This window comes from Tursiops truncatus, chromosome 6 (genome assembly GCF_011762595.2).
Source record: "Tursiops truncatus isolate mTurTru1 chromosome 6, mTurTru1.mat.Y, whole genome shotgun sequence".
NCBI lineage: Eukaryota > Metazoa > Chordata > Mammalia > Artiodactyla > Delphinidae > Tursiops > Tursiops truncatus.
This window is the reverse complement of record NC_047039.1, coordinates 68,025,526-68,050,056: the sequence shown is the minus strand read 5'-3', so window position 1 is coordinate 68,050,056 and position 24,531 is coordinate 68,025,526. Positions and strand designations below refer to the sequence as shown.

Genomic DNA, 24,531 nt, shown 5'->3' with positions numbered 1-24,531 from the left:
TAGGCGAATGGGGGCTATTCTTCGTTATGGTGCGCGGGCTTCTCATTACGGTGGCTTCTCTTGCTGCGGAGCATGGGCTCTAGGCGCTGAGGCTTCAGTAGTTGCAGACCGCAAGCTTAGTAGTTGTGGCTCGTGGGCTCTAGAGCGCAGGCTCAGTAGTTGTGGCGCACGGGCTTAGTTGCTGGGCGGCATGTGGGATCTTCCTGGACCAGGGCTCGAACCCTCAGCATTGGCAGGCAGATTCTTAACCACTGCGCCACTAGGGAAGTCCCATGAGTCTCTTTCCTTGGTTTGGCCTATAACCCCTCAAATTTTCAAAAGTCAGGAAACTTTCACAACAGGAAACCAGAATGGGGCAACACCTCATTCATGTTCTAATAGAAATAATCAAGCCTGTTCTCAACCAGCTATCTTGGAAATGAAGAGGAAACAAAGCAGAGAGTAAGGTAGTCTTGTGGGCCATTTCTGAATTTGAAAAGTTACTACTTACTAGCTATGTGCCTCTGGGCAAGTTTCTGAAATTGAGAATGATGAACCACATGTCAGAAAGAGAAAATTTAAATTACCATTGTCAAGTTAACAGTTTTACTCACATGGGTTGCTGTATGTAAATGTGTACCTTGTAAAGTGCTGTAAAATATTTATGAGTATTGCATCATCCACCCACCCACCATCCCTTCAGCTAACAATTATTAATCACCTATTGTGTGTCAGGCTTTCTGGAAACAATCTGATTGCCCACTCTCTTTGTGGAGTGTTCTTTTTGGTAGGGAGAGGGAGTTGGATGAATTGGTTGAAATTCCAGAGGTCACAAGGAGCAAAGATAGGGACTTCCCTGGGGGTCCAGTGGTTAAGACTCCTCGCTGCCAGTGCTGGGGGCGCCTGTTCGATCCCTGGTCAGGGAACTAAGGTCCCACATGCCTCGAGGCCAAAAAAAAAAACCCACAAAAAACAAGGAGCAAAGATAACCTGGTGGCTTCCATCTATAAAGAAGGATAAAACAATCTCTGCTGTTGAAGAAATGAGTCTATTCAGGTACAAAAGGAAATGAACAATTAGAAAGCCCAATAAGTGTTTGGAGAATTATGCATAGAATGCTTTAAGAACCCAGAGGAGGATCAGATTGGGAATGGGAGGGGGAAGCAATTTAGTGAAAAGTAAAATTTACTAAATCAGACGTAATAGTAGGGACTGAAAACTGGTGTTAGACGTACCATTTTGAAATGTAAAGATTGGAGGACTTGAAGTCAGAATTGAGTTTAAAACAAAGCTCTGACAATTGTTAACCATTTGCTTATTGGGCAGATCCCCACATTCTTCACATATTGTTTCTTCATCTGTAAAATAACTTTATGGAATTCTTTGAGGATTAACTTTGATTTAATTTGCTGTGTATATGATAAAGTACCATACAAGCTAATGCTGTTTGGTACTTTCAAAATATGTTCTTTTTAAAAGCTGTAAATAGATACAGTTTATAACTTAGTCTAATTGGTCTCAGTCACAGATTTCTATTTTATTGGCCCTTTCCTGAGTGTGCTGAATCCCATCTTGAGTGCAAGTCTTCAGCTGTTGTCATATGGTGAGTCTCACTTGTTCAGGCATCTTCATCTCAGCCATAGGAAATCTTTTCATCGCGTTTGGGTTGTGAACGCTAATTAGAAGGATGGGCTGTCTAGTACAGTACATCAATTGAGAGGGGCTTGTCTGGGTCTGTACTGTAATGTCCGTACTCTCCTCCCTCCCTCCCAAGTCAGGCTAGTCCTTCTGTTTGTCTTGATCCTAACAAAATGAATATAGAAAAGGAAAAAGAAAGGACAAGAAAAACTATACATCTGCATTTTTGAGACCATGAAAATCACCCTTAATAGTTTTCTCCATTTGTATAGAGGTGTAATTTTTCAACTACACTATTAAAGAAAGGCTGTGCTCTCAATAGCAACAGCTGCTGTCTAGGTGAAACTTGAATCTGTAAGCAGTACTTGCTTTAATATACTTGCCTTAATTCTCTGCTTGAAATGGACTTCAGCTCATCTGACATTTTAATAAATTGCCTTTGATAGAAATCCATACTCAGTATTTAAAACTGCCATGTTAAATGTGACTTTTTGGGGGAAGGGTGATATGACTGTAAATCAGTTCGCAAGACAGTTACACATGCTGAATCTTAGTATGCAGTTTGAATGGGCCTCAAAAATAATATTAAAATGAGGAAGTTGAGACCCAGAGAGGCTAACTAATTAGGTAAGGTCATGTAGTAAATTAATGGCTGAGCAGGGACAAGAACCCCTTTGTCCCTAATTTCCAGCCAGCATATTTTTTTCTCCAATATACTCTAATTTGTTACTCTTTGGTTTTGTTAGCAATTTAGTTATTTTAATGTTTTAATAGTGAAATAATTTGCATTCTGGCTTAGAAATCCACTGCGCCCAAGTTTAAGGCAGACACTGTACCTTCTGTTTTGTTTGGGAGAATCTGGATGTGATATGGTGCACAGAGTGGGGTGAAGCTACTTGTAATAAGTTTGTCAGATAAGGAACTAAGTGTAAAAGTAACGTTAACTTTACTTGCATTTTTTATAAATAGTCTACTAATTTAAAATATTGTCGAAGTGCACATTTTTTAAAAGAAGCAAGTTCTTCTAAGTAAGAAACATTACTCAGATTTGTGTTGTGAAACATATGATAAAAGCATATTAGAAATAGGTTTGCATGTTCTTTTGTTTTTCCTGTACTTGTTTTGGGAAGCCTTTAATGCTGGTTGTTAGAAACTATGCCCAGCAAATATTTTGTTACATTCCCAAGATGTACAAGGCACTGTGCAAGTTGCTGTGAATGATACAAAGATGTGTGAGGCATAGGGTCTTTATTAAAATGTCTCTTTACAAAAAGTGAAACAGACTCAAAGCTGTGTATGACTTAAAACTTAGAATTGCTATCTCCCAGCAAATCAGTCCTTTGATCTAGTAGGCAAATCTGCTCTGAAATTGTTATTATTAGACTAACCAGACTTGTAACAAGATATTTATTTTCATTACATGGTGACAAGTGATAAACCTTTCACTTTATTTACTTTATCAGGGCCTCATCTTAGTTTGGACAATAAGTAAAACTTTGGCAACGTTCGATAAGATTTTATATTATGAAAAGTTTGCCTGGGAGAGTTTGTGGCGGTCTTAGCTTTAATGTATTTTAAAGATGACTTTTTTTTTTTTTTGCGGTATGTGGGCCTCTCACTGTTGGGGCGTCTCCCGTTGCGGTGCACAGGCTCCGGACACGCAGGCTCAGCGGCTGTGGCTCACAGGCCCATGGCATGTGGAATCCGCGGCATGTGGAATCTTCCCGGACCGGGGCACGAACCCGTGTCCCCTGCATTGGCAGGCAGACTCTCAACCACTATGCCACCAGGGAAGCCCTAAAAATGACTTTAACATTGCATAGAAGTGCGACTGGAACATTGTTTTTGCCTGAAAAGGTTGCAGTTTAAGATAATCCATATTGAGGAACTGAGAAAAGAATTGTCCTCATTGACTTTGAGTTTGATGTTAGTATCTTAAAACATATGCATATTCACCACAAACTAGATGTCATGTCTGATTACTAAGTCTCTCCGAAGAGTGAAATTATTATTGACTTGGGGGCTCTTGCCTAATTACTGGCTTGTGCTTGGAGACTGCAAGCCTTCTCTTATCATAATGGTCTCTGCTAATGGTGACTCACTTCCCTTAAGAATGAGTGAGGTTTTTTGTTTGTTTTTTTGTTTTTCAATATACAACGAGGTTGGAAAATTCATTATTAACACTTAAGAGATTGGAAAGATTAAGTTTAGCACAAGGACAAATGCCTGATTCCGGTTACAGAATAAATTAGAAAAATGAGTTACTTTTTTAAAAATTGTGGCTAAAAAACTCCCACATACATACCATTGTTTTTAATACCACCAGTGCCACCACTATAAAGTCAACGTTGTATGAGGATTTAAAAAATATTATACTTCTTTAATGCAAAACATATGGCTTTAATTGTTCAATAGGTGCTTGGTGATAGCCATTCCCCAGCCATCCAATGCCATATACTCAGACAGATTGAAGTGCTAGTAATGTTGAGAAGCTAGCAATTTGGTAGCAAGTGGGCTGTGTATGAAGGTATAGGTGAAAAGGCCAAATGAGAGAGAAATCATCTTATCTGCATGATTAATGACATCTTTTGATGGATATTAGTTGCTGTTTGTCCAAGTGCCTGTCCTTACCATATGGCCTCCCTTCACAATATATGGTCAGTTCATGGATAACCTTCCCCGGCTGCCTGGTTACCATGTCGTCTGAACTTGGCTTTAGCCTTAAAGTATTTCTTCTTGCTCCCTGTTTGTGCTTTAGTCCTCATCACTTGAGCTCATTACTCAGCCCCTGTTTACCTGTCCTGCTACTGCTGGCAGTATTCTATCCCTGTTCAGCCATGCAAAGTCCAGCCTCTGCTCTGGTGCTGAGTAATTGCTCGTTCACTGGGGGTCCTGCCTTTTGACTCTCTGGTACCCCTGAATTTGACAAATGTCAAGGAGACTGTGGATGGGGTGTATATGGTCCCTATGGTAGGCCTAGGTTTCACAAGCCCTAGGAGGACAGGGGCTGTGATTTTTTTGTATTTTGGCCAGGAACTCAGGAACTCATCTGCAGGTGACACCTGCCAGCCAGCCTTCTGGAGCATACGAAAGACATCCTGAGTTTGTTGTTTTCTCCCTATATTGGTTATTGTTGGACAGTGTGTTGTCATTTTTTTTTTGTGGTACGCAGGCCTCTCACTGTTGTGGCCTCTCCCGTTGCGGAGCACAGGCTTCAGACGCTCAGGCTCAGTGGCCATGGCTCACGGGCCCAGCCGCTCCACGGCATGTGGGATCTTCCTGGACCAGGGCACGAACTCATGTCCCCTGCCTCGGCAGGCGGACTCTCAACTACTGTGCCACCGGGGAAGCCCAGTGTGTTGTCATTTTAGGGGCAGAGTTCAGTGGTAGATTTTAGTTCACACATGCAAAGGAAGATATTAGTAGTAGTCTGATGGTATACATTTGGGTAAGTAAGTTTGGGATTTAATAAAATCAGGCTATCACCCCTTTAGACACACCAGCCTAGTGTCTTTGCCTCAACATATATTGTAATTACTTGTTTACCTGTGTCATCGTCTGACACCCACCCCCTCAACGCTAGGCTATGCGCTTCTTGAAGGTGGAGATCATGTATATTTTTTGCATCGCTGGGTCCCAATCATCTAGCAAAATCCTTGTCTCATAAGCAATCCCCAAACCTGAACGCATTCCCTGTTTGGTAAGGCTTTTCTCTTAAATATACTGTATGAAAAATAGACTATGTGTTGTAGGTTAAAAAATATATATACATTTGGATTCTGATCCTGCACCTGCCATTAATGGAAACTTTGCTTTGATGTTGGATTGAGTAGCCTGGATCACTTCAGTCTGGGCATCTCATTATTCATCTGGAATATTTCTTAGTTTGAAAGGCATGTCAAAACATACTTGGTATATATTTCCTACTGTCATTGCATTTTGATGTCTGTATGTCACTGGATCATAAACTTTTGGTACACCTGTACTGATTTATCAAACACATCTCTGTTGTCTTTTCTTTTTTCCCCACCTTTCAACATTCTACCAACATGACTTTCTTGAATTTTTCTTCTGGAAAAGCATCTTAAAGCTTTGTCCCTGGCGCTCGGCAGAGAATGTAGCCCACAGGCAGCTCTGCCCTTTGCTATGACCTTAATTAAATCAGCCTCCCTCAGGTCAGACTTAGGCTTTGGTTCTTTCTTTCGAAGGCCAGCTGCAAGGCTGATGACATGCCTCCGTCTGCCATTGTGTGCCTCTGCACAGCCATCCGTCACTGTCAGCAGGTTGGGAGTCTCTCTGCTGTGTCCTCCCAGCCAGTGGGGAAAAAGGGCGAAGGGGGATGGTCTAAAGACCCTTGAGAGGGAGGGGAGAAAAAAGAACAGCTTTCAGTAGAAAGAATTAAGGAGAAAAAGGAATCTGAGGAATAATAGTCGGAAGAAAGGAAACAGAAGTGAAGAGCAGAGAACTGGTAGGTAAAATGACCCTCTCCTCTCTCCAATTTTCCAAGTTGAAGAACAATCATGCTCTAGTTTTGCTTATCCTTTAGTTCTTTACTTCTACCCAGAGGCCTATGTACTTTGCTGTTTTTTAAAAATTTTATTTTTGACTGGGCGAGGAATGTGAGATATTGTTCAGTTGTTACCCTTTCTACCCGCCTTGGTCTGTAGATCTGTATTTTTGCCCCTTTTGTTTCTCTTTTGTTTCCCGGGATAATGTTCTGCAGCCTTTTCGCTCTATCAGCCATCTTGGCTTTAGGGTCAAGCATTGCTTTTCATGGACGGATCTGAAAAAAGACAGGATTAATGAGTATATTTGGTGGCAGAAAAATCAGACATCTGCCTCCTGTACCTTGCATAAGTGAGAGGAGTAAAATAATGAATTAAACTATTTCTTAAAGGTCACTTACTTTAAAGTGGGAAAGTGTTCACTGGGTTTACTTTGGGCATTAGATATTATAAATAAAGACTCTGTTTTGATGGACCATATTTTAACAGGAGATTCCAATAGAATTTGCCAAGGATATATACACTTTAGTGAAGTTGTAGCTAATTTGCTAATCTGAAATCCTTAAATACAGACCCATGAGCATATATTGTTTCGTTGTTTTCCAGGAAAGCAAACTCTTAGTATTTATAGTTAATTTTTGTTTTCCAGGGATTTACTGTTTCCTGGCTATAGTTTTCTAGCAAAGAGAGTATAGATTAAATGAAAAGTGAATTTCTAAGCAGGGAAAAAAATGTCTTCTAACTTTAAATAATAATTATTCCAACTCAAATGCTTAGTGGGAAAAAATTTTCTTTCTAGTAAATTTAGTCTTTTTAGGACTATATGTTTGAAATATTCCTTGTGATTTCTCGGTATTGTGGTTTAATAGAGTTAGTGTGTATTGAGAGAGTTATTTCCTTTTGAGGGGGGAGATAATGTGAACAATATACGGTACCAAACTGGAAGTCAGGTGCATATTGGTGTTTATATATAATACTAGGTTAACTTTTGAGTATATCATTCATCATATGTGTCTAAATTGACCAAGTGGCGAAAAGAAGGTGGAAGATTAGCATTAAAGTGTCTCAGTACCTTATCCTTTTATTTCATAGGGAGCTGTTTATGGTTCAAGGTTGGTGCATTCCCCTTCTATTTCTGAACATTGGCCTCAGTGAGATCAGCTTAGTGAAATGAGCAGGAATCAATGCAGGTAAACTAACTCTGCAAAGTGTCTTATTTCTTGGGAATGTGCCAGACAGTTGCAGGGGCTAGTGACTCATTCTGATTTGGAGAGTTGAAGGACAAAGACAGAAGGGCTATGACAAGCGCTGGGTAATAATGGAGAATGTGTGAATGTGACAGTATGAAGGCACTGTCCTGTTTAGAAGTCTCAGAGTATTCATTTCTTTGCGAGTCTGCTTACACAAAACCAAGCAGATCTCTGAATGAAAGTGAACTTATTTTTTTCCCCACCATCTGTCTATTTTCTCTCAAATAGCTATAGGAATAGACCTAGCATTTATGCTGAATTCCTTTGCAGTCATTGTTGTAGAAAAATGTGTTTTATCTTGTTTGGTCTGGGAATAGAATATGTAATAAAGTATATTCTGCTAAACTATGTATAAGAGAATTCCCCCTCTCCGAAACTCTCTTTGTTTTATCCTTTGCATTTGAAAATCTTTATATGAGAATATTGATCACACTTAAATATTTGACAGTTTGTGAAATTGAAGATCCTAAAAGTCAACTTTGCTAAGTTTGTTTCTTACTGCATAGTTTTGTATGATTGAGTTGTTGAGCTCATTGTTTATCAACTACAGACATATCTGAATCTAAAACAAAACTAGATGAAACATCCTACCTCCTACTCCCCCCCCACACACAAAAAAAACCCAAACCTGAAAATCACCTTGATGTTATTCTCTCTTGTCCTTCTCTTAAAAATAGGAGATTGGAAGTTAGAACCATTAATTGAAAGTTCAAGGCCATTAGGAGCTGGTTAAGAATTTTGTTAGGTCGTGATTACTAGTAATTATAAACAAAATTATCATTTGTTTTCATCATAATTCGCGAACACCTCTCTTTCCTGGCATAATTTACTTTTATTTTTGCTGTGACTGAGCATACCAGTCAGTGTGTTACAAAGACCTACTAAAGATTTAATAAAAGGAAAAGTTTCCTTAGCCAGGTTTTGGCCAGTTGTACTGAAACTCTCAGAAAGTAGACTAATTTGTAGAACTGACCTTTAGGTTGGATACTGTTTCAAGAATTATGTCCTTGATCAAAGAAAGATAAACTTGAGGAGATCATGCCAGTTTCTTGAGTGTTCCTACAAGCCTGAATTTTCCATTCAGAAATAAGTTTTTATACCAAGTGTAGGCAGGATTTAAAAGGGCTTAAATGAGTCAAAAGTATTGCATTTTCATTAGGTGTTCAGTATGATGGGGCCAATATGCATGGCATAGCAATGGGCTGTGGGACACCCCTACATTGGGTTGGAGGGGCTGGATGATTTTTGCACTATAGGGCAAGTGTCCTCAACCACTGTGTAAGTGATAAGCACTTGTGGTAGGCAATTGGCCTTCTGTATTTGTAGCTCAGCAGTAGAAAGAAAATGAAAACTCAACCCTTTTAAAGGGTTCTTAGGAGTTTTGAATTAATTGCCACTATCTCTGTATTGAGAAGCCTTTACCTTTGATCATAGCATTTATTTGCTGTCAGCATAACAATATAAAGTGGAATGGAACATCTCCTTTTTCCAAAGTACCTACTGCATTTCATAGTGTGTGGTTAAAACTTACAAATATTGTGAAAAGCTGAGCTTGTCTAGATGGTTTGCTGCTCTGTATCTTTAGAATTTCTATTTGCAGTTGTTAATAATAACTTTTAGTCACCCACTAGATTGCATATCAGCATTTTGTAAAAATTAATGCGTTGACTTTTTTGCTTGAAGTAGTAAATGTTCTCCATTTTTCCCAAATTAGGGTAACTAATATAGAAATTAGACAAATTTCCCAGAGCCTCAAGGATGTTGAAAAAGGAGTAAATGGGAAATTCCTGTGTGTGTGTGTGTGTGTGTGTTGTGTGTGTGTGTGTGTGTGTGAGTGAGTGACAGAGCGAGAGAGTGAGAGAGAGAGGAAAACAGTAAGTTCTAAGTTCAGTAAGCACTTACTGAGTTCCTACTGGGTGTTGTCCCTGCTCTCAAGAGGCTTTTGGTCAACTGCAGGAGATGGACACATACTTACATTAACTGAAACATAAGGCAGACAGCAAGGTGATTCAATAAGAGTTTTAAACGGAGTACAGGGAAGAACAGGCAGGGAACTTATTGTGGAATCCTGAGAAGCCTTCATGGATGAAATAGCACAGTATTTGAAAACTTTATAGGAGACTATCTCAGTTTTCTTAAAATCATGCCCCTTTTTAATAGGTCAAAAAAACCCAACTATGATCTCCTTTAATGTTGTTGAAATTTCAAAATAAATTACTTTCTGTGATTATTGTAATTTATAATCAAATTAATTAATTGAATACTCTTACCAACTGTAAGCCCCTCCCACAGTTACTGTTTGAGTTTATACACTCTTTTTATCCAAGAGAAGAATTTTATTTAAAATAACCAGAAAATTTTAAGGTATTTTTTTGTGTGAGGGCAACTGAGAATTTGACAAAAGTACTAGGTTTTGAACGCTACCCCTTTTTTCAGTATTTGCATATCTTTAAGTTGATACGATTTTTTCATACTTTTAGTCATTTCTTTCATATCTACTTTAAATTTTGCCTAAATTCCTGGTGAAAATTTTTAATTGTGTGGTTTTATTTTCAAATTAATTATTACCAAGCCTTTTGGGCTACTAGGTTTTTAATCATCCGGGAAATAAATACTCACAAGATAATTCTTCTAAGGAACATGTAAATACCAAAAATTATGCTCCAAAAGCTTTGTAGAGTGTATTTCCAAATTTGATATGAATGACTTGGGTTATTCCTCATTTTGGATTGTTTGTGTTTAGGGGTTTAGCACAGTCCAAAATAACTCTTAAAATATATCTTAAAATACTGGTGTGTTCCTTCTGTATACTATGTGATTTCCACTAGAAATACAGCCCTTTTAAAAATGACAGGTGATATAAACAAATTAACAGTATATTAAGTAAAAACTTCCATCTGTAGTAAAAATTTTAAAATGACACCTAATGCTAGCCTTGAATAAAGCTTGAAAGCCAGGGGAAACTCTTCATCCTCTTTCCTCTATTAGGTTTCTCTGTTGTTCTTGGGAACATAAACTAATGTTCAAACTAATGCTACGAGTAGTAACAACCTTATGGACTGAACAGCCTGGGAACCTATCACAGTATTTCATGATATTTCCTTGGTCAATTTCACTCTTCCTTCAAGCAAGTGATTTAAAATTGAATTTAGGACTCTATGTATAATATTGTTTAACTTTTTATACTATTTCATTGACACAAATACTGTTAAAATAAATACTTGGAATAATTAAAAATAAATAAATAATAAAATTGAATTTAGGAATTGCATTTCTTGGGGATGCTGTATATCTTTTATCTTTATCCCCCATAGTCCCTACCACAATTCTCTAATGACAGTAAGAGCTCGCAAGTGCTTATTGAATGAGTGAAATGACAATTTTTCCCCATGAATAATTGAAATCTAGCTAGCAATCAATATATTTTAAAGTAATTGATTTATAATACTACTAAAGCAAGCTCTTAAATGTAAAGTGAAATCCTAAAGCAATGTATTTGTGTCTTATTAAAAAATTGTAATAAATTGTGAGGAAAATCTGCATATTATTATTTTCTTGTAAATTTATTCTAATATAGTTTCAGTAATGTGTTACTTAGGAAAATAGTGATTGTATTTGTTGCTTATGTATTTACATGTTTTTCAGTAAAATAGAGCTAATGGACTCATAATATGTAGAAAAAAATATATACAATTTTGCAGAAGGGTCCTGGGGAAAACATACCATGATTACCATTGATTTATTGGTCATGTTAGTTTGTGGCAGACACCATCTGAATTTTCATGTTAGGATACCATTTTGTGAATGTGAAGACAAATATTTTTCCCAGTGGGATGGTGACTTCATTTAGGCTCTCACTGCCTTTTTTTCTGTTGCTTTGGGTACATCTGGAGACATTATCTCCCACAAAAGGGGCCCCCCGGCTGTTAAGTAATAACAACCTTTCTCACCCTGAAACAATAAAGTATCAAGTGATTTCAGCTTCAAACAAAAGATTTCTGCTCCCTTTCAGAGGAGATTATAGTCTGATTCCCCTCTCACCCTGGTGAGCCTGGCACTCAAGAGTATCTAGTTTAGTCCTTTCTTTGTTAATAGATGATCATAAAGGGGTCTTTGTCATACTCTCTCATTTGTTCCAGCAGGATGTATCTATTATTTTGGTCGGCTGCTTGACACATACAGCAGTTTCTTCAACAGCACCTTCGATCATGTTGTTCTCCCTTTGTCATAGAGCTTAAGCTTCATCTAAATAATTACTTTTGTTCAGAAATCAAACCCCACAAAGCAAGTGTTTTTGACAGACACACTCTGAGAAAGTTCTTTGCCCCATGTAAAATCAGCATCAATTCCTGATTAGATTCCCTTTCTGTCCCCATTAATTTCCAGGTCGTTTGGGTCCTGGGAACACTTATTTGTGGCTTCTTTAATGGCCACATTTTGTGTTTAATGGATTTGCTGTAATTTAGAGTAGTTTGGAAGTACCCTTTTTTGTTGTTTTGGCAGAAGGTGAGTGGGATTAATTATAAGAGTATTGAATGAAGTCAGGTGACTCTGAGATGCTGCAGTTGTTAAGGAAGGGAAGTAATGAACATCATGTTTCTTATTTATTCACAGTTGCTGCAATAAGAACATTAAATGACAGCGCTTCTTTCCCTCCCTCCCTCCCTCCCTCCTTCCATTCTTTCTCTTTTTCTCCCTCCCTACCTCCTAGCCTCCCTCTGTTTCTTTAACTTGGCAAAGTTACAGAGTAAGGTTTCATTCAAAACTTATTCTTTTATTCGAAAACTGGTAAATGCTTACTATAAAGAATATAGAAAGTAAAAAGGACTGCCGTTTTGTGTGTATGTCAGCTTCTCTTAGATAAGAAAGAATCATGTAGAGTCCGGTAAACTTCTGCATGAAGAAGTTCTGAGAATATTAAGGTGCCCTTTCAGACTCAACACAGTTCTTGTTATACCCTTGCAGAATTGATTCTTTGAAATTATTGCCTCTCAATTGTTTTGGAAGACACATGAGTGTAACTGTTAAGAGCCTGAACTCTAGATTCAAAATTCTTGGGTTCAAGTCCTGGTTCTCTGTAAACTAGCGAATCAACTTTTCTAGTCCTCAGTTTTCTCATATGTAAAATGGGGATAATGGCACCTACTCATAGATGTGTTGTGTTAGATGAATACGACAAATTAAACGTATTAGATGAGTTAACACACATAAGGTGTTTAGAACAGGGCCTGGCAGTAAAGTGCTCTATGAATGTTAGCTATTTTTTAAAATCATCTTAACCATAATCTTTGAATGCTACTATTTTTTAAACAAAATTTGAGGATTTAAAGGAATAATATAGAGTTTCTCATTAAATGAATTCACAGTCTGTTAAGTGATAACATGGTTAAAAATAGTTTGATTGCTTTACAAGGAGATAAATTTTGTGGAAAAATTAGACACCTAAACATGCATGCTTGCCTCCTGGAACTTGTTAGGGCCACCTTATGGTTCTCATATGACACATGGACTCTTTGAAGTGATTTACAGTAATGATACTCAAGGTGTGACCACCTGCTTCAGTGTCACCAAGGTACATTTTAAAAATGTGAACTCCAGGGCACTCTTTCCACCAATTGAGCCAGAATCACTGGGGTGGAAAGCCTGGGAATCTACATTTTTAACAAGATTCCCTGGTGATTCTTATGCACAATTGAGAACAGTTGCCACAGAACTGTGGCTCTCAAACTAGATGCTCATTACTGTCACTTGGGGGGCATTTAAAAGATACAGATGCTGGGCTCCTGACTTAATTTTGGGAGTGTGGCACTGGGCATTAATGTTAGTGGCTTATTATAATGTGCAGGGTGGAAGAGCCATGGCATTAGAAGACGATTAGTGGAGGTGATTGTTGACATAGTTCATTATACCAGGATGTAAGCTGACTTGATATTTTCAAAAAGTCATTACAGTGGTTACCAGGGACTGGGGCAAAGTGGGGAATGTTATTGCTTAATGGCTATAGAGTTTCTGTTTGGGATGATGCAAATGTTGTGGAAATGGATGGTTGTAATGGTTGTACAACATTGTGAATGTGCTTAATGCCACTGATTTTACGTTTAAAAATGGTTAAAATGGTAAGCTTCATGTTATGTATATTTTACCACAATACTAAAAAAAAGCCATTACAATTCTCACATTTCTGAGCCTTAATTTTCTTTTCTTTTCACAGTGACAGTATATCATGCATGCCACTAACTCCAGGGGCCACTCCCCTGCTTTCCTGCAACCTCAGAATGGAAACAGCCATCGCTCATCTGGCTATGTTCCAGGGAAGGTTGTCCCACTGCGTCCCCCTCCTCCTCCAAAGAGCCAAGCTGCAGCCAAATTTACCTCTACCAGACCGGAAGCCCGGGCCACCTTTGCTTTCTCATCTGAGGAACAACAGGCCCAGAGAGAAAGCCGAAAGCAGAAGAGGCACAAAAATACTTTCATTTGCTTTGCTATTACTAGTTTTTCATTTTTTGTTGCACTTGCAGTCATTTTAGGAATATCCTCAAAATATGCTCCAGATGGTAAGTGTGTATGTGTGCATGTGTGCATACAGAACCCATTCTAGGAGAAGAAAGAAGGGAAGGAAAGAGTAGAATAAATTCTGAAAAGTCTTTTGTTATTTTAACTTGGCTCTAGCTTACTAATATATAATTAGATAATATGAGGTGTATCTTCTTATGAATGAGAGCAATTGTTAAAGGAATCCACTGGAAATGACAAAATTAAAGGATTGCTCTTCCTTTCCATTTTCCCACTTTGTCCCAGGGCTCAAGACTTTCTTAGAGCATTTCTTTTCAAAATAGTAATTTTAAGAGTCTTTTTTGAAATCCTGTCGTAGCACAATTTCATCTTTTGTGGTAGGTATGATTTTCAGACTGACACAAGTTTTTAGTAATAAAAATTACTAAATGCAGTGATAAAGTATATTTAATTGAAAAATAAGTGAAAGTGATAAGTTTTGTGTTCTGCCATTTGAAACCAGTTGAGGAGACAGCTCCAAAAGAGAAGCTTCCAATATTTTTGAGGAACAAGACATATCCTTAAAGAAGAAGATCCATTAGTAGGTATAAGTTCTGATACACTTGTCTTCATAGTTAAACATCATTTAGGGAGATTTTAATTTCTTAAATGGCCTTTGCTTTTCAAGTTGGTAATATAGCAGTACTTTGAATGATTTTGAAAAGTTTATTGTCAGTCAGCCTCAATATAGTACCAATGAAGAATGGCCTCATAATATACCCTATCCGTCTCTCCGAAAATCAAAGGGCTCAGCACTGTGGAAAAAGCAGACCAGGCCACTGGATTGGTACCATACTGGTCTGCATTTTCTTTTTATAGTCTGCAACAGATTTTTGTTGAATTAGTGCCTCCTTAAATGGGTATAATGTTTGAGAAGCATTTTACCAGTTATTAGACTTAGAAATATTAGTATATTTAGTTTTCATGGGTGATTTAGGGGTCTTATAGACTTTAAGGTTTTGGGAGGAGGTAATGTCAATACTTCTAAGAAAATAGACCTAAAGTAAGAGAGATGTTCATTCAACATCTTTGTTGGCCAAGCCAGTAGACCACATAAAGAACTTGCAACATTGCTTTCCATTGCACGCAGCATTGACTTTCTTTCCCCTTTTCTCCAGAGAAATAACCAAATTCACTGCTGTTGATTCATTCTTTCCAAGTAATCTTCAGTAAAGGGATGCTAGATTTTGGAAAATCAGAGCTGAAATCTGTGGCTTTAATTGATGTTTTCATATTCTAGCTAAGACATTGAATTGCTGATGTGGTTCCTTGAATCAACATCGTTTAGTTTCACATTTTGGCAGTGTAAGGGCAGAATATCAGTGGAAAGATGTGGTATGCTGAAATATTTCAGGATCAGCCTCACTGTGGTTATTGCTGTTATGTAACTTTGATAATGCATCCACTGCTCAACAAATGGGTAGCTGAGAAGGTGGAACTAGCTAAGCTAGTTTTTTGATGCTTTCTGCAGACTATATATTTTCTCATTAAGTGTAGTTTACTGGAAAAAAACAGACTGGAATTTTTGGTGATAAAAAATTTCTAATGAAGCATGCTTTCCTGGGGAATAATTATAAACAATTAAGAGGAATTATATAACTATTATAGTAGGCTCTAGATCTTTTGAGACTTAGATTCCTTCTGGATTTCCTTCTGTAGCTGGGTACAGTGCTTGTTACCTGGGGCCTACATTTGCTTATGATATCATGGAGCATTCCAGCTAAATGTTTTATGGGTAGAGAGGGAGGTAGAAGAAAAGCTCAAGAAATCCTCAGTATTAAGTCAGAACGAATTCAAGATGTTTTTTGTTTCTTTGATGGGAATAAAAGTTTAAGGATTATTCTTAGTATAATAGTGATGATCATTGATTTATCAGAATTAAATATCAATGATTATGAAACTGCTAGGAGAAAAACTAATTCCATGAAATAATTGCCAAGGTCTTAACTAGTGGGACTAATTTTAACTGTAGTGGTTATTATCACCTCAAAGAGAAAGCATGAGCCAACATGAATGCTTAGAAATAGATGCTTGCATTAGTGGTGTGCAAGTTCAAAATGAGGGATCACAATTTTCTTCCTATAAAAAATTATATCTTTGTGATGTACCCAGTGTCTCTACTTTTTCTCATATTATCCCCCAACATATACCTTCCACCTTCATATGATTTGCAAGCATATCCTGTCCATTCTTATCTTGGCTTAGTTTAAATGTAGGCTGTATCTTGCTATTCTAAATGAGCAACCAAATGGACTTGGATAGTAAGGGATATTTGCATCACTAGTATTCTTATCTCCCCTTCATGCTCCTCTTATTTAAATACTATCCACCCTTTGAGGATCTATGTCTAGTGTCATCTGCTCCATTGAAGCTGCCTCGGTTACTCTAGCCCCACCCCTCCTTTCTCTGAGCTTTTTCATCTAAAGTAACTACCACATTGTTCAGTATTATTTCATACATGGTGGCTTTTTCTCCCAAGCTAGGTTATATGCTCTGAGGGCTGTGAGCTCATTCTAAATTTTATAAATTATATACTTTATAAGTTTTACACTATCTAGTCCAGAATGGACAAATTGATCCTCAATAACTACCTGGTCATTAGTTGGTCAAAATTGGTGTGATTTTTTTTTCCTCTCTTTTCTTCCAAATTATATCAGAAACTAAATGTCTCCTGCATTAAATAGCTGTGGCAATGCAAAATACTTTTATGTTTTCATCATCATCTATTCAAGAGGCAAATTCTTTTTTTGTAAACACTCCATTTATTTTTTATTTTATTTTTTAAGATTAATTTATTCATTTTTGGCTGCGTTGGGTCTTTGTTGCTGCATGTGGGCTTTCTCTAGCTGCGGTGAGTGGGGGCTACTCTTCGTTGGGGTGAGCAGGCTTCTCGTTGCAGAGCACGGTCTCTAGGCGCGCGGGCTTCAGTAGTTGCAGCACACGAGCTTCAGTAGTCGTGGTGCATGAGCTCAGTAGTTGTGGCTCACAGGCTCTAGAGTGCAGGCTCAGTAGTTGTGGCACACAGGTTTAGTTGCTCCGCGGCATGTGGGATCTTCCTGGACCAGGGCTCAAACCCATGTCCCCTACATTGGCAGGTGGATTCTTAACCACTGTGCCACCAGGGAAGTCCTTTTTTTTTTTTTAACATATCTTACACGTTACTAACATATTATGTACACTATACACATCTGTTTTTTTAAAAAAATATTTATTTATTTCGGCTGTGCCAGGTCTTAGTTGCGTTCGGACTTCTTAAGTTGTGGCATGCATGTGGGATCTAGTTTCCCTACTAGGGATTGAACCCGGTCCTCCTGCATTGGGAGCACGAAGTGTTACCCACTATACCACCAGGGAAGTCCCTCAAGAGGAAATTTATAATTCTAGTAAAGAAACGCTACAAGGAAAGTAAACCTCATTTCTTAAAGGGGAACTTCCATATCACTCAACTTGCTGAGTAATCTAGGGTTTGGCTTCTCTAATCTGCCGTTTCCTCATCTCTGAAAATAAGAAGTCATGTCTTTGGCCATTTGCCTCTTGAAGCTTTGCTGGGAAAGTGTATATTTCTGAAGATAGTGATGTTTATCAGCGGCTGCCTTTGGAATGAAAGAATTGCTATTTTCACCTACTTTATGATTCACTGTGCATAGGAAGGAACCTGGGAAGACCTAATATACATATTGGTTAGCAATTTCTATTTTTTATTTATCAGTGTGTTGTGAACATAGTTTCTTTTCTAAAACGGCTTTCTACAGTGGGTCCAAGAACAATTCAGAGTTTTGCCTCTTACTGTTGATTTATTTCCAGAGTAGATAGTTCAGGCGAACTCTGTTTTCACCTTGTGGACTCTGACCCAAACTAGTGGATAGCGACTTGGTTTTGTGGTGAAACCTTTTTTTTTTTTTTTTTTTTTTTTTTTTGCGGTACGCGGGCCTCTCACTGTTGCAGCCTCTCCCGCCGCGGAGCACAGCCTCCGGACGCACAGGCCCAGCGGCCATGGCTCACGGGCCCAGCCGCTCCGCGGCATGTGGGATCTTCCCGGACCGGGACACGAGCCCGTGTCCCCTGCATCGGCAGGCGGACTCTCGACCACTGCACCACCAGGGAAGCCCTGTGGTGAAACCTTTTTTATGCGTTGAGGAAGTAAAGGATTTGACACATCTCTGCTTGGTGGGATGGATGGAACTTCCATCCTTATGGAAGGAAATTAAAATATGTCAGCCCGTTACTTGCAGGTTGCAATAAATGATGGTAGTACTTGGATTTGGCTAAAGGTATTTTTGCATATTGTTGGTTAATGGGATATCGACGTTGCATTGTTTTATAGAGAATTGCCCAGATCAAAACCCTCGTCTCAGGAACTGGGATCCAGGACAAGATTCTGCAAAACAAGTTGTTATCAAGGAGGGAGATATGTTCCGCCTGACCTCAGATGCCACGGTGAACTCTATAGTCATTAAGGATGGAGGTAAGTAGCAGTCCCTGTCTATGGGAACAGCAAGGTTGCTCTTTACTGTAGGGCAACGTTTGATGTTCTTTATGTAGAAAACTATTCTTAGCTTTTAGGATGTGGTGTCACTCTAACCATGGAGACAGGAAAAGTTCCTAAGGTAGAACAGTAGAATTCAAGAGCTGGAAGGGCCGTAGAAATCACTCAAGTCAAGACCCTTGATTTATAGAAAAGGAAATAGTTCCAGAAGGTCATCTCTCATAGCTAAATCTTTGTTACAACTATGAACAGTGATGAGAGAGTTAATGTGGGTTAACATATGTGAAAATGAGATTCAGATTTGTAGAGTCTTACATATTTTTCTAGAAATGATGTACCTTTAAAGTGAATGGATTGAAATTCATACACATGGGCATCTTTAGGGTGTTGAGATATGAACTCTCCATTTCTTCCTTTAATATGTTTTGAAAACAGGTTCAATTTTCTAAGCAGACTTCTAGTAAATTCTTTTTCCCAACTTAACTGCGGAAGTGCTTTTTTCCCCTCTTAAGATGAAATTTATTTCTCTGTACCTCAGAAAGATGTTTTAGAAGTTGGCTTACTTAGTGTGTTATTCCCTGCAGGACTGCTTGTATTTGGGGACGATAAAGATGGATCCAGAAATATTACTTTGCGGACTCGTTACATCCTGATCAAGGATGGTGGGGCGCTTCATATTGGAGCAGAAAATTGCCGCTATAAATCCAAAGCGACAATTGCCTTGTATGGCAAGTCAGATGAAGGTGAAAGTATGCCAACATTTGGCAAAAAATTTATTGGTGTGGAAGCCGGCGGGACACTGGAATTACATGGGGCACAGAAGGCATCGTGGACGCTGTTGGTGAGAACTCTGAATTCCTCAGGCTTGACCTTTGGCTCCCATGCCTTTGAAAAGGACTTTTCCAGGGGCCTCAATGTGAGGGTCATTGACCAAGACACAGCCAAAATTTTGGAAATCGAGAGGTTTGATACCCACGAATACCACAATGAAAGTAGGCGACTTCAGAAATTCCTGAGAGACCAGGATCCAGGACGGATTGTTGCCATAGCTGTTGGAGATTCAGCAGTCAAAAGCCTCTTACAAGGAACCATACAAATGATCCAGGACCGGCTGGGAAGTAAGCTGATCCAAGGACTGGGCTACAGGTGGGCACACATATCTCTCTACTTTCCTTCCTGCTATGTATTAGCGTCTGTCTGTGTGAGAGGAGAGCGGGATGGAGAAGGAAACAAAATACTTCACAGTCTGACTTCAGGGGCCAGAATGGCCACTACCATTTGGAAGTCTCGTTGCCTCTTGCTTTGAACTGGAGGACAGAAGACTGTTTACAAAGTTCTTTCCTTGGCTTTGGTTTATGAAGCACTTTGTGAACCTTAGCGTTGGGCTTGTGAAAAATTAAGAACAGAAACGTACTGAAAGCAATCAGGCAGTTTAAGGAGATTGATTTCCTTCTTTTATTATCTTCTGAAGATCATATGAAACTCAGGCTAATTGGAGGTACCTTATGAGTTGAAAGGTTAGGGCCCAATTCCGTGCTAAGGTGGAAAAGTTGTCTGAAAAGATTGAGGAGGGGTGGAACATGCACAATTTTCTTTTTCTTTCTTTCTTTTTTTTTTTTTAATCCTTTAATTTGAGTCTGCTTGTTTGATGGGCACAGGCCTTTGGGGCCCTGGCACATGTGAGGAAGCACAAGTTGGAGGGCTATGAGGTTCATCCAGATAGTAGGATTCATCCCTACAGTTTATTCTTGTGTTCTTGTGCCATAGTCTAGTTAATCATGATTTCCTAATGCAGTTCTGGGTTCTGGGGAAGCAGCTGGCTCAACATTTAATTAAAAAAAAAAACAAGTTTTAATTCTGCTTACTGTTCACAATAAAGTCAGGGAATATCTGCAGTGAAAAGTAAGAGGACTTCAAAACTCCCATGTTGAAATGATCTAGTTATTATTTTTTTCCTTTGATGGTTGGTTGGTCTAGTTATTATTTTTTCTTTGGTCAGTGTTGGAATGGAATATTATCTATAGAAATTGTAGAGAAAGTTAAGAAGACAAAAATTAGTGAAGAAAAAGCATCTGTAATGTTCTTAAAATGCTTTTTACTCACCCAGGGAATACTTAGGGGATTCTTAGCGCCGGGTACCCATAGATGCTTAGATGAAAGGACACTGTCTCAGAGTCCTCTTTTAATCTGGTGGATAAACAGAGACCTAAGTAGAAGGGGATCATACAGTGAGAAACTTAGTGCAGCTACAGGGTATGATGGGAGTGCAAATAGAAGGAGCCTTGGAGGCTCCCCAAAGGTGAGAAGCCCGAGGGAAGTTTAGGAGTATACTGTGTAGGCTGTAGAGAAGGAGGGCTTAGAGGTAGTTTCTTTTGGGGTGGTGATGGTGGTGGTGGTTTAATTAAATATTATACATATACAGAAAAGTGCTAAAAACAAGAATATAGAGTTTAATGACTTATCACCATGTGATATCGGGGTAGTGACCACCCAGTTCAAGAAAGAGAACGTTGCCAGTGTCCTGGAAGCCCCCATCCTATCCCATCCTGTTCACTGACCACTCCCTCTGTTCACCAGAGGTAAACCACTCCCCTGGATTTGTGGAGAACACTAAAGTTCAGGTTTGCCTGTCTTTGAACTTCATATAAATGGAAGCGGACAATATGTTATATTTTGTGTCTGGCTTCTTTGCTCAACCTCGTTATTGAGTGTCGTTTATGTTGGTGCATGCAGGGTGGCTTATTTTCATCGTTGTTTATTTTCTATCGTATGCCTATAGCACAGTGTATTTACTGCTGGACATCTGGGTGGTTGTCCAGTTCGGACCTCTCATAAAATGTGCTTCTCTGAGTGTTCTTTTATCCGTCCCTTCATGCTCATGTGCACATATTTCTATAATTTATAGACCTATGAATGGAAGTGTGGTCTGTTCAAAGTCAGACACCTACTTTGTTTCACTATCCAGTAATACCGGAGATTACAACTTTATGTCATTATTGTTCTAGGTTTTGTGTGTTCATTAGCTATGAATACTTTGTTTGACTCTTTTTGGGTTCCTCTCCCTACTGTTTCTAAATTCCTTTTAGAATTTAGAAATATTGCTGCTGATTTGATGGAGGAATTAGAGTTGTGATCCTTTGCCAACATTCCATTGCCTTGACATTATCTCCAGGGTACATAAACATGCCCCTTTGAAGATAATGTTCTGGCACGCTGAAATTTTCCTCAAGTGGAGGAGGGAAGTAGGAGTGTTTTGGAGATAATATCAATAGAATAGAACATTGTTTTATAGTTGCTGAGGCAGTTCTGGTAAATAAAGGAAGCCTCTGATATTCTTCCTCTTCCCTCTCACACAGGAGATAATAAATGGAGACATTCTTCGTTTGATTCTTTCTGCTGTATCAAGGAATATAAATAGAGCTATAAAGCACAGTCGGCCAAAGAGCAGCTAATCCACGCAGGGGTGGGTGTAGAATTTGTAAGGTTGTAGGCATGCTCTGATTAACTTTCATCTGTGAGTATCCAGCCATCTGTGTAGCATAGATTACATTTGGCTTTTTTTTTTTTTCTACAGTAGGAAGTTGACATTTTTCTTTTCATGTTTGAAACCAGGAGTCTTAAGGCAAATTTTCTGACTTTTTATCTTTGTTCTTTTTTTTTTTTTTTTTTTTTTTTTTTTTATTTTGCCACAAGCTTGAGCAAAGTCCCGGGGATATTTATCACAGTATCACAGAAATAAAATGGTGTTTTTCAAACATACTGCTTTCAACAAATAGATATAAAGCATGTAAAATTTTAAATCTATTGGATAGTGATTCTACAGATTTAATTTAAGAATATTAAGAAACCAATAATCCAGTGGTGCTCAGCCTTGTTTGCATACATGAGATCTTAAAAAAAAATCCCACGCCCAGGGCCCACCCTACATGATTTACCTCAGGATCTCTGAAGGCTAGGACATGCCCCCCCCCCCTCCGCAATTTGTGCAGTTAAGGTTGATACCTACGGCTCTAACCTCTGACCTGTGACTCAGAGGTTCTCAGTGTGGTTCCTAGACCAGCAGCAGCAGCATCACTTGGGAATTTGTCATAAATGCAAATTCTATGGCCCAGCCTCAAACAGTCAGAAGGTGGGGCCCAGCAATCTGATTTAACAAGCCCTCCAGATGATTCTGATGCCTACAAAGTTTGAGAACCACTGTTCTAACTCAGTGGTTCTCCAGTGTGGCTGCACAGTCGTGGCATCTGGGAACTTTAAAAACAGACTAATGCCAGGCCCCACCTGTAGAGATGTTTGCATCAGTGTGGGCTGGGTCTAAGCATGGATATATTCCTAAAGCTCCATGTGATTCTATTATGCAGCTAGATTTGAGAACATAGCAGAGAGGATAGTGGAAAAGAGAGCAGGTAATAATTTAAAAAGAAATGGGTTTGTGCCCAGAATGATATAGGAATGAAATGGGTATGCATTGAGGAAGGAAGTCAGTGCTTAATTGAAGTCATAGTCATCAGTGTTTCACCTGTTACAGAGCTGGACAAACAAGGATTTAAAATTCAGGTGCATTTTCTTCTGTGATTTCAGTTATTTCAGTCAAGTTTGGACTTGCAACCACATATGGAAAAAGAGGTGGAGGGATTGACAAAAATGAAAAAATGAATTAACACCTGTCATAAATAAGCACCTGTCATAACATCTGTGTTGGGGAATTTGGTCAGTACCATGACAAATAATCAAATGCACCTGCTTATTTTCCTTCTAGGCAAGCTTGGGCTTTGGTTGGTGTCATTGATGGTGGAAGTACTTCTTGCAATGAATCTGTGAGAAACTATGAGAATCATAGTAGTGGAGGAAAGGCTCTTGCCCAAAAAGAATTTTATACTGTGGATGGTCAGAAGTTCTCTGTGACAGCTTATAGTGAATGGATTGAAGGTAGGCGAGTACAGTTTATACTCTTGTAAGACATTGGTAAGTATTGTGACAGATTTTTTTTTAAGTGTATTCAAATGACTGTTTAGATTTCTCAACTGGTTAAAGATGAAACCTATAGTTTCTCTACTGTACGTAATCTTTTAGACTCAAGGGTTTTTTCTGGACTAGAAAATGATCTAGTTTAGGCACCCCCAATTGGACTTTTGTTCTTCATTCTTGAGTCATATGGTGTAGTTAATGGATTTGCTTCCTGAATTTGGTACCAATTGAACCAATCTGGATGTGATCGGGTGAGCTGTCTTAAGTTATGTTCTGTGACAGTGAAATGATCTTGTACTTTAGATTTTCTTGTTATATAGACGTGTCGACAAATATTACATTTGAACACATGCTGTATAAACAAATTACTCATTTTCTTAGCAATTTTTCCTTGATAATCCAGCTACTACATTTATCTTATGGACAAATTGGAAAACACAGAAAAGTACAGTTACAATTAATGTTTAACCCTATCATTCAGAGTTAATTAGCACTCTTCAATCTATGTTGCCTCCCGTAGTGTTCATTTTATTTTAACCTGCTTTCCTCTCCTTAAATAATGTATTGTAAAGTTACCTTAGGTCTTTACTTTTTCTTCAGCACATTTAAAAAATTATAATCCACCTTTCAGAAGAACTATCATGTCTAGCACTGATGCTCTGATTTTTTCTCTTAAGGATGTTCGCTGCAGAATTTCTGTACTTACCGACTTTGCTGCTAGATTTTTTTGGCTCCAGGTAGATAGGCAGCCTTCTGTCTGTGCTTGCCCACCAGCTTTCTTTTCCAACCCAATATTATACCAAAATTAATGTGAAATGAGTCATTAAAAAGTGCTTTATTACATCTGTAATTAGCCAGAAAGGTTTAGTTTAGATTGAGCTTATAACTCTGTTTTGAGCACCATTGTAGCAAAGTATTCACTGAAATGGATTTTTTGAGACAGAATGCCTGGGTTCATATCCCAGCTCTTTTTTTTTTTTTTTAAATTTAATTTATTTATTTATGGCTGTGTTGGCTCTTCGTTTCTGTGCGAGGGCTTTCTCCAGTTGCGGCAAGTGGGGGCCACTCCTCATAGCGGTGCGCGGGCCTCTCACTATCGCGGCCTCTCTTGTTGCGGAGCACAGGCTCCAGATGCGCAGGCTCAGTAATTATG

General features: G+C 38.6%; 1 protein-coding gene across 6 annotated transcripts in view; it reads left to right on the top strand.

Annotated features, from left to right (window-relative positions):
• The window catches only part of CEMIP2 (cell migration inducing hyaluronidase 2), a 78,680-nt gene that overhangs the window by 3,342 nt on the left and 50,807 nt on the right, over positions 1–24,531 (top strand). For 4 of the 6 annotated variants that reach the window (XM_073806213.1, XM_073806210.1, XM_019934676.3 and 1 more), the window contains exons 2-5: positions 13,584–13,926; positions 18,249–18,389; positions 18,995–19,556; positions 23,170–23,339. In XM_073806213.1, coding sequence (XP_073662314.1) covers positions 13,596–13,926; positions 18,249–18,389; positions 18,995–19,556; positions 23,170–23,339 — 1,204 coding nt within the window. In that variant the 5' untranslated portion in view covers positions 13,584–13,595. Of the gene's footprint in view, positions 1–7,214; positions 7,313–13,583; positions 13,927–18,248; positions 18,390–18,994; positions 19,557–23,169; positions 23,340–24,531 lie in introns of those variants that run through there. The other 2 variants (XM_073806211.1, XM_073806214.1) reach the window with 2 other exon arrangements.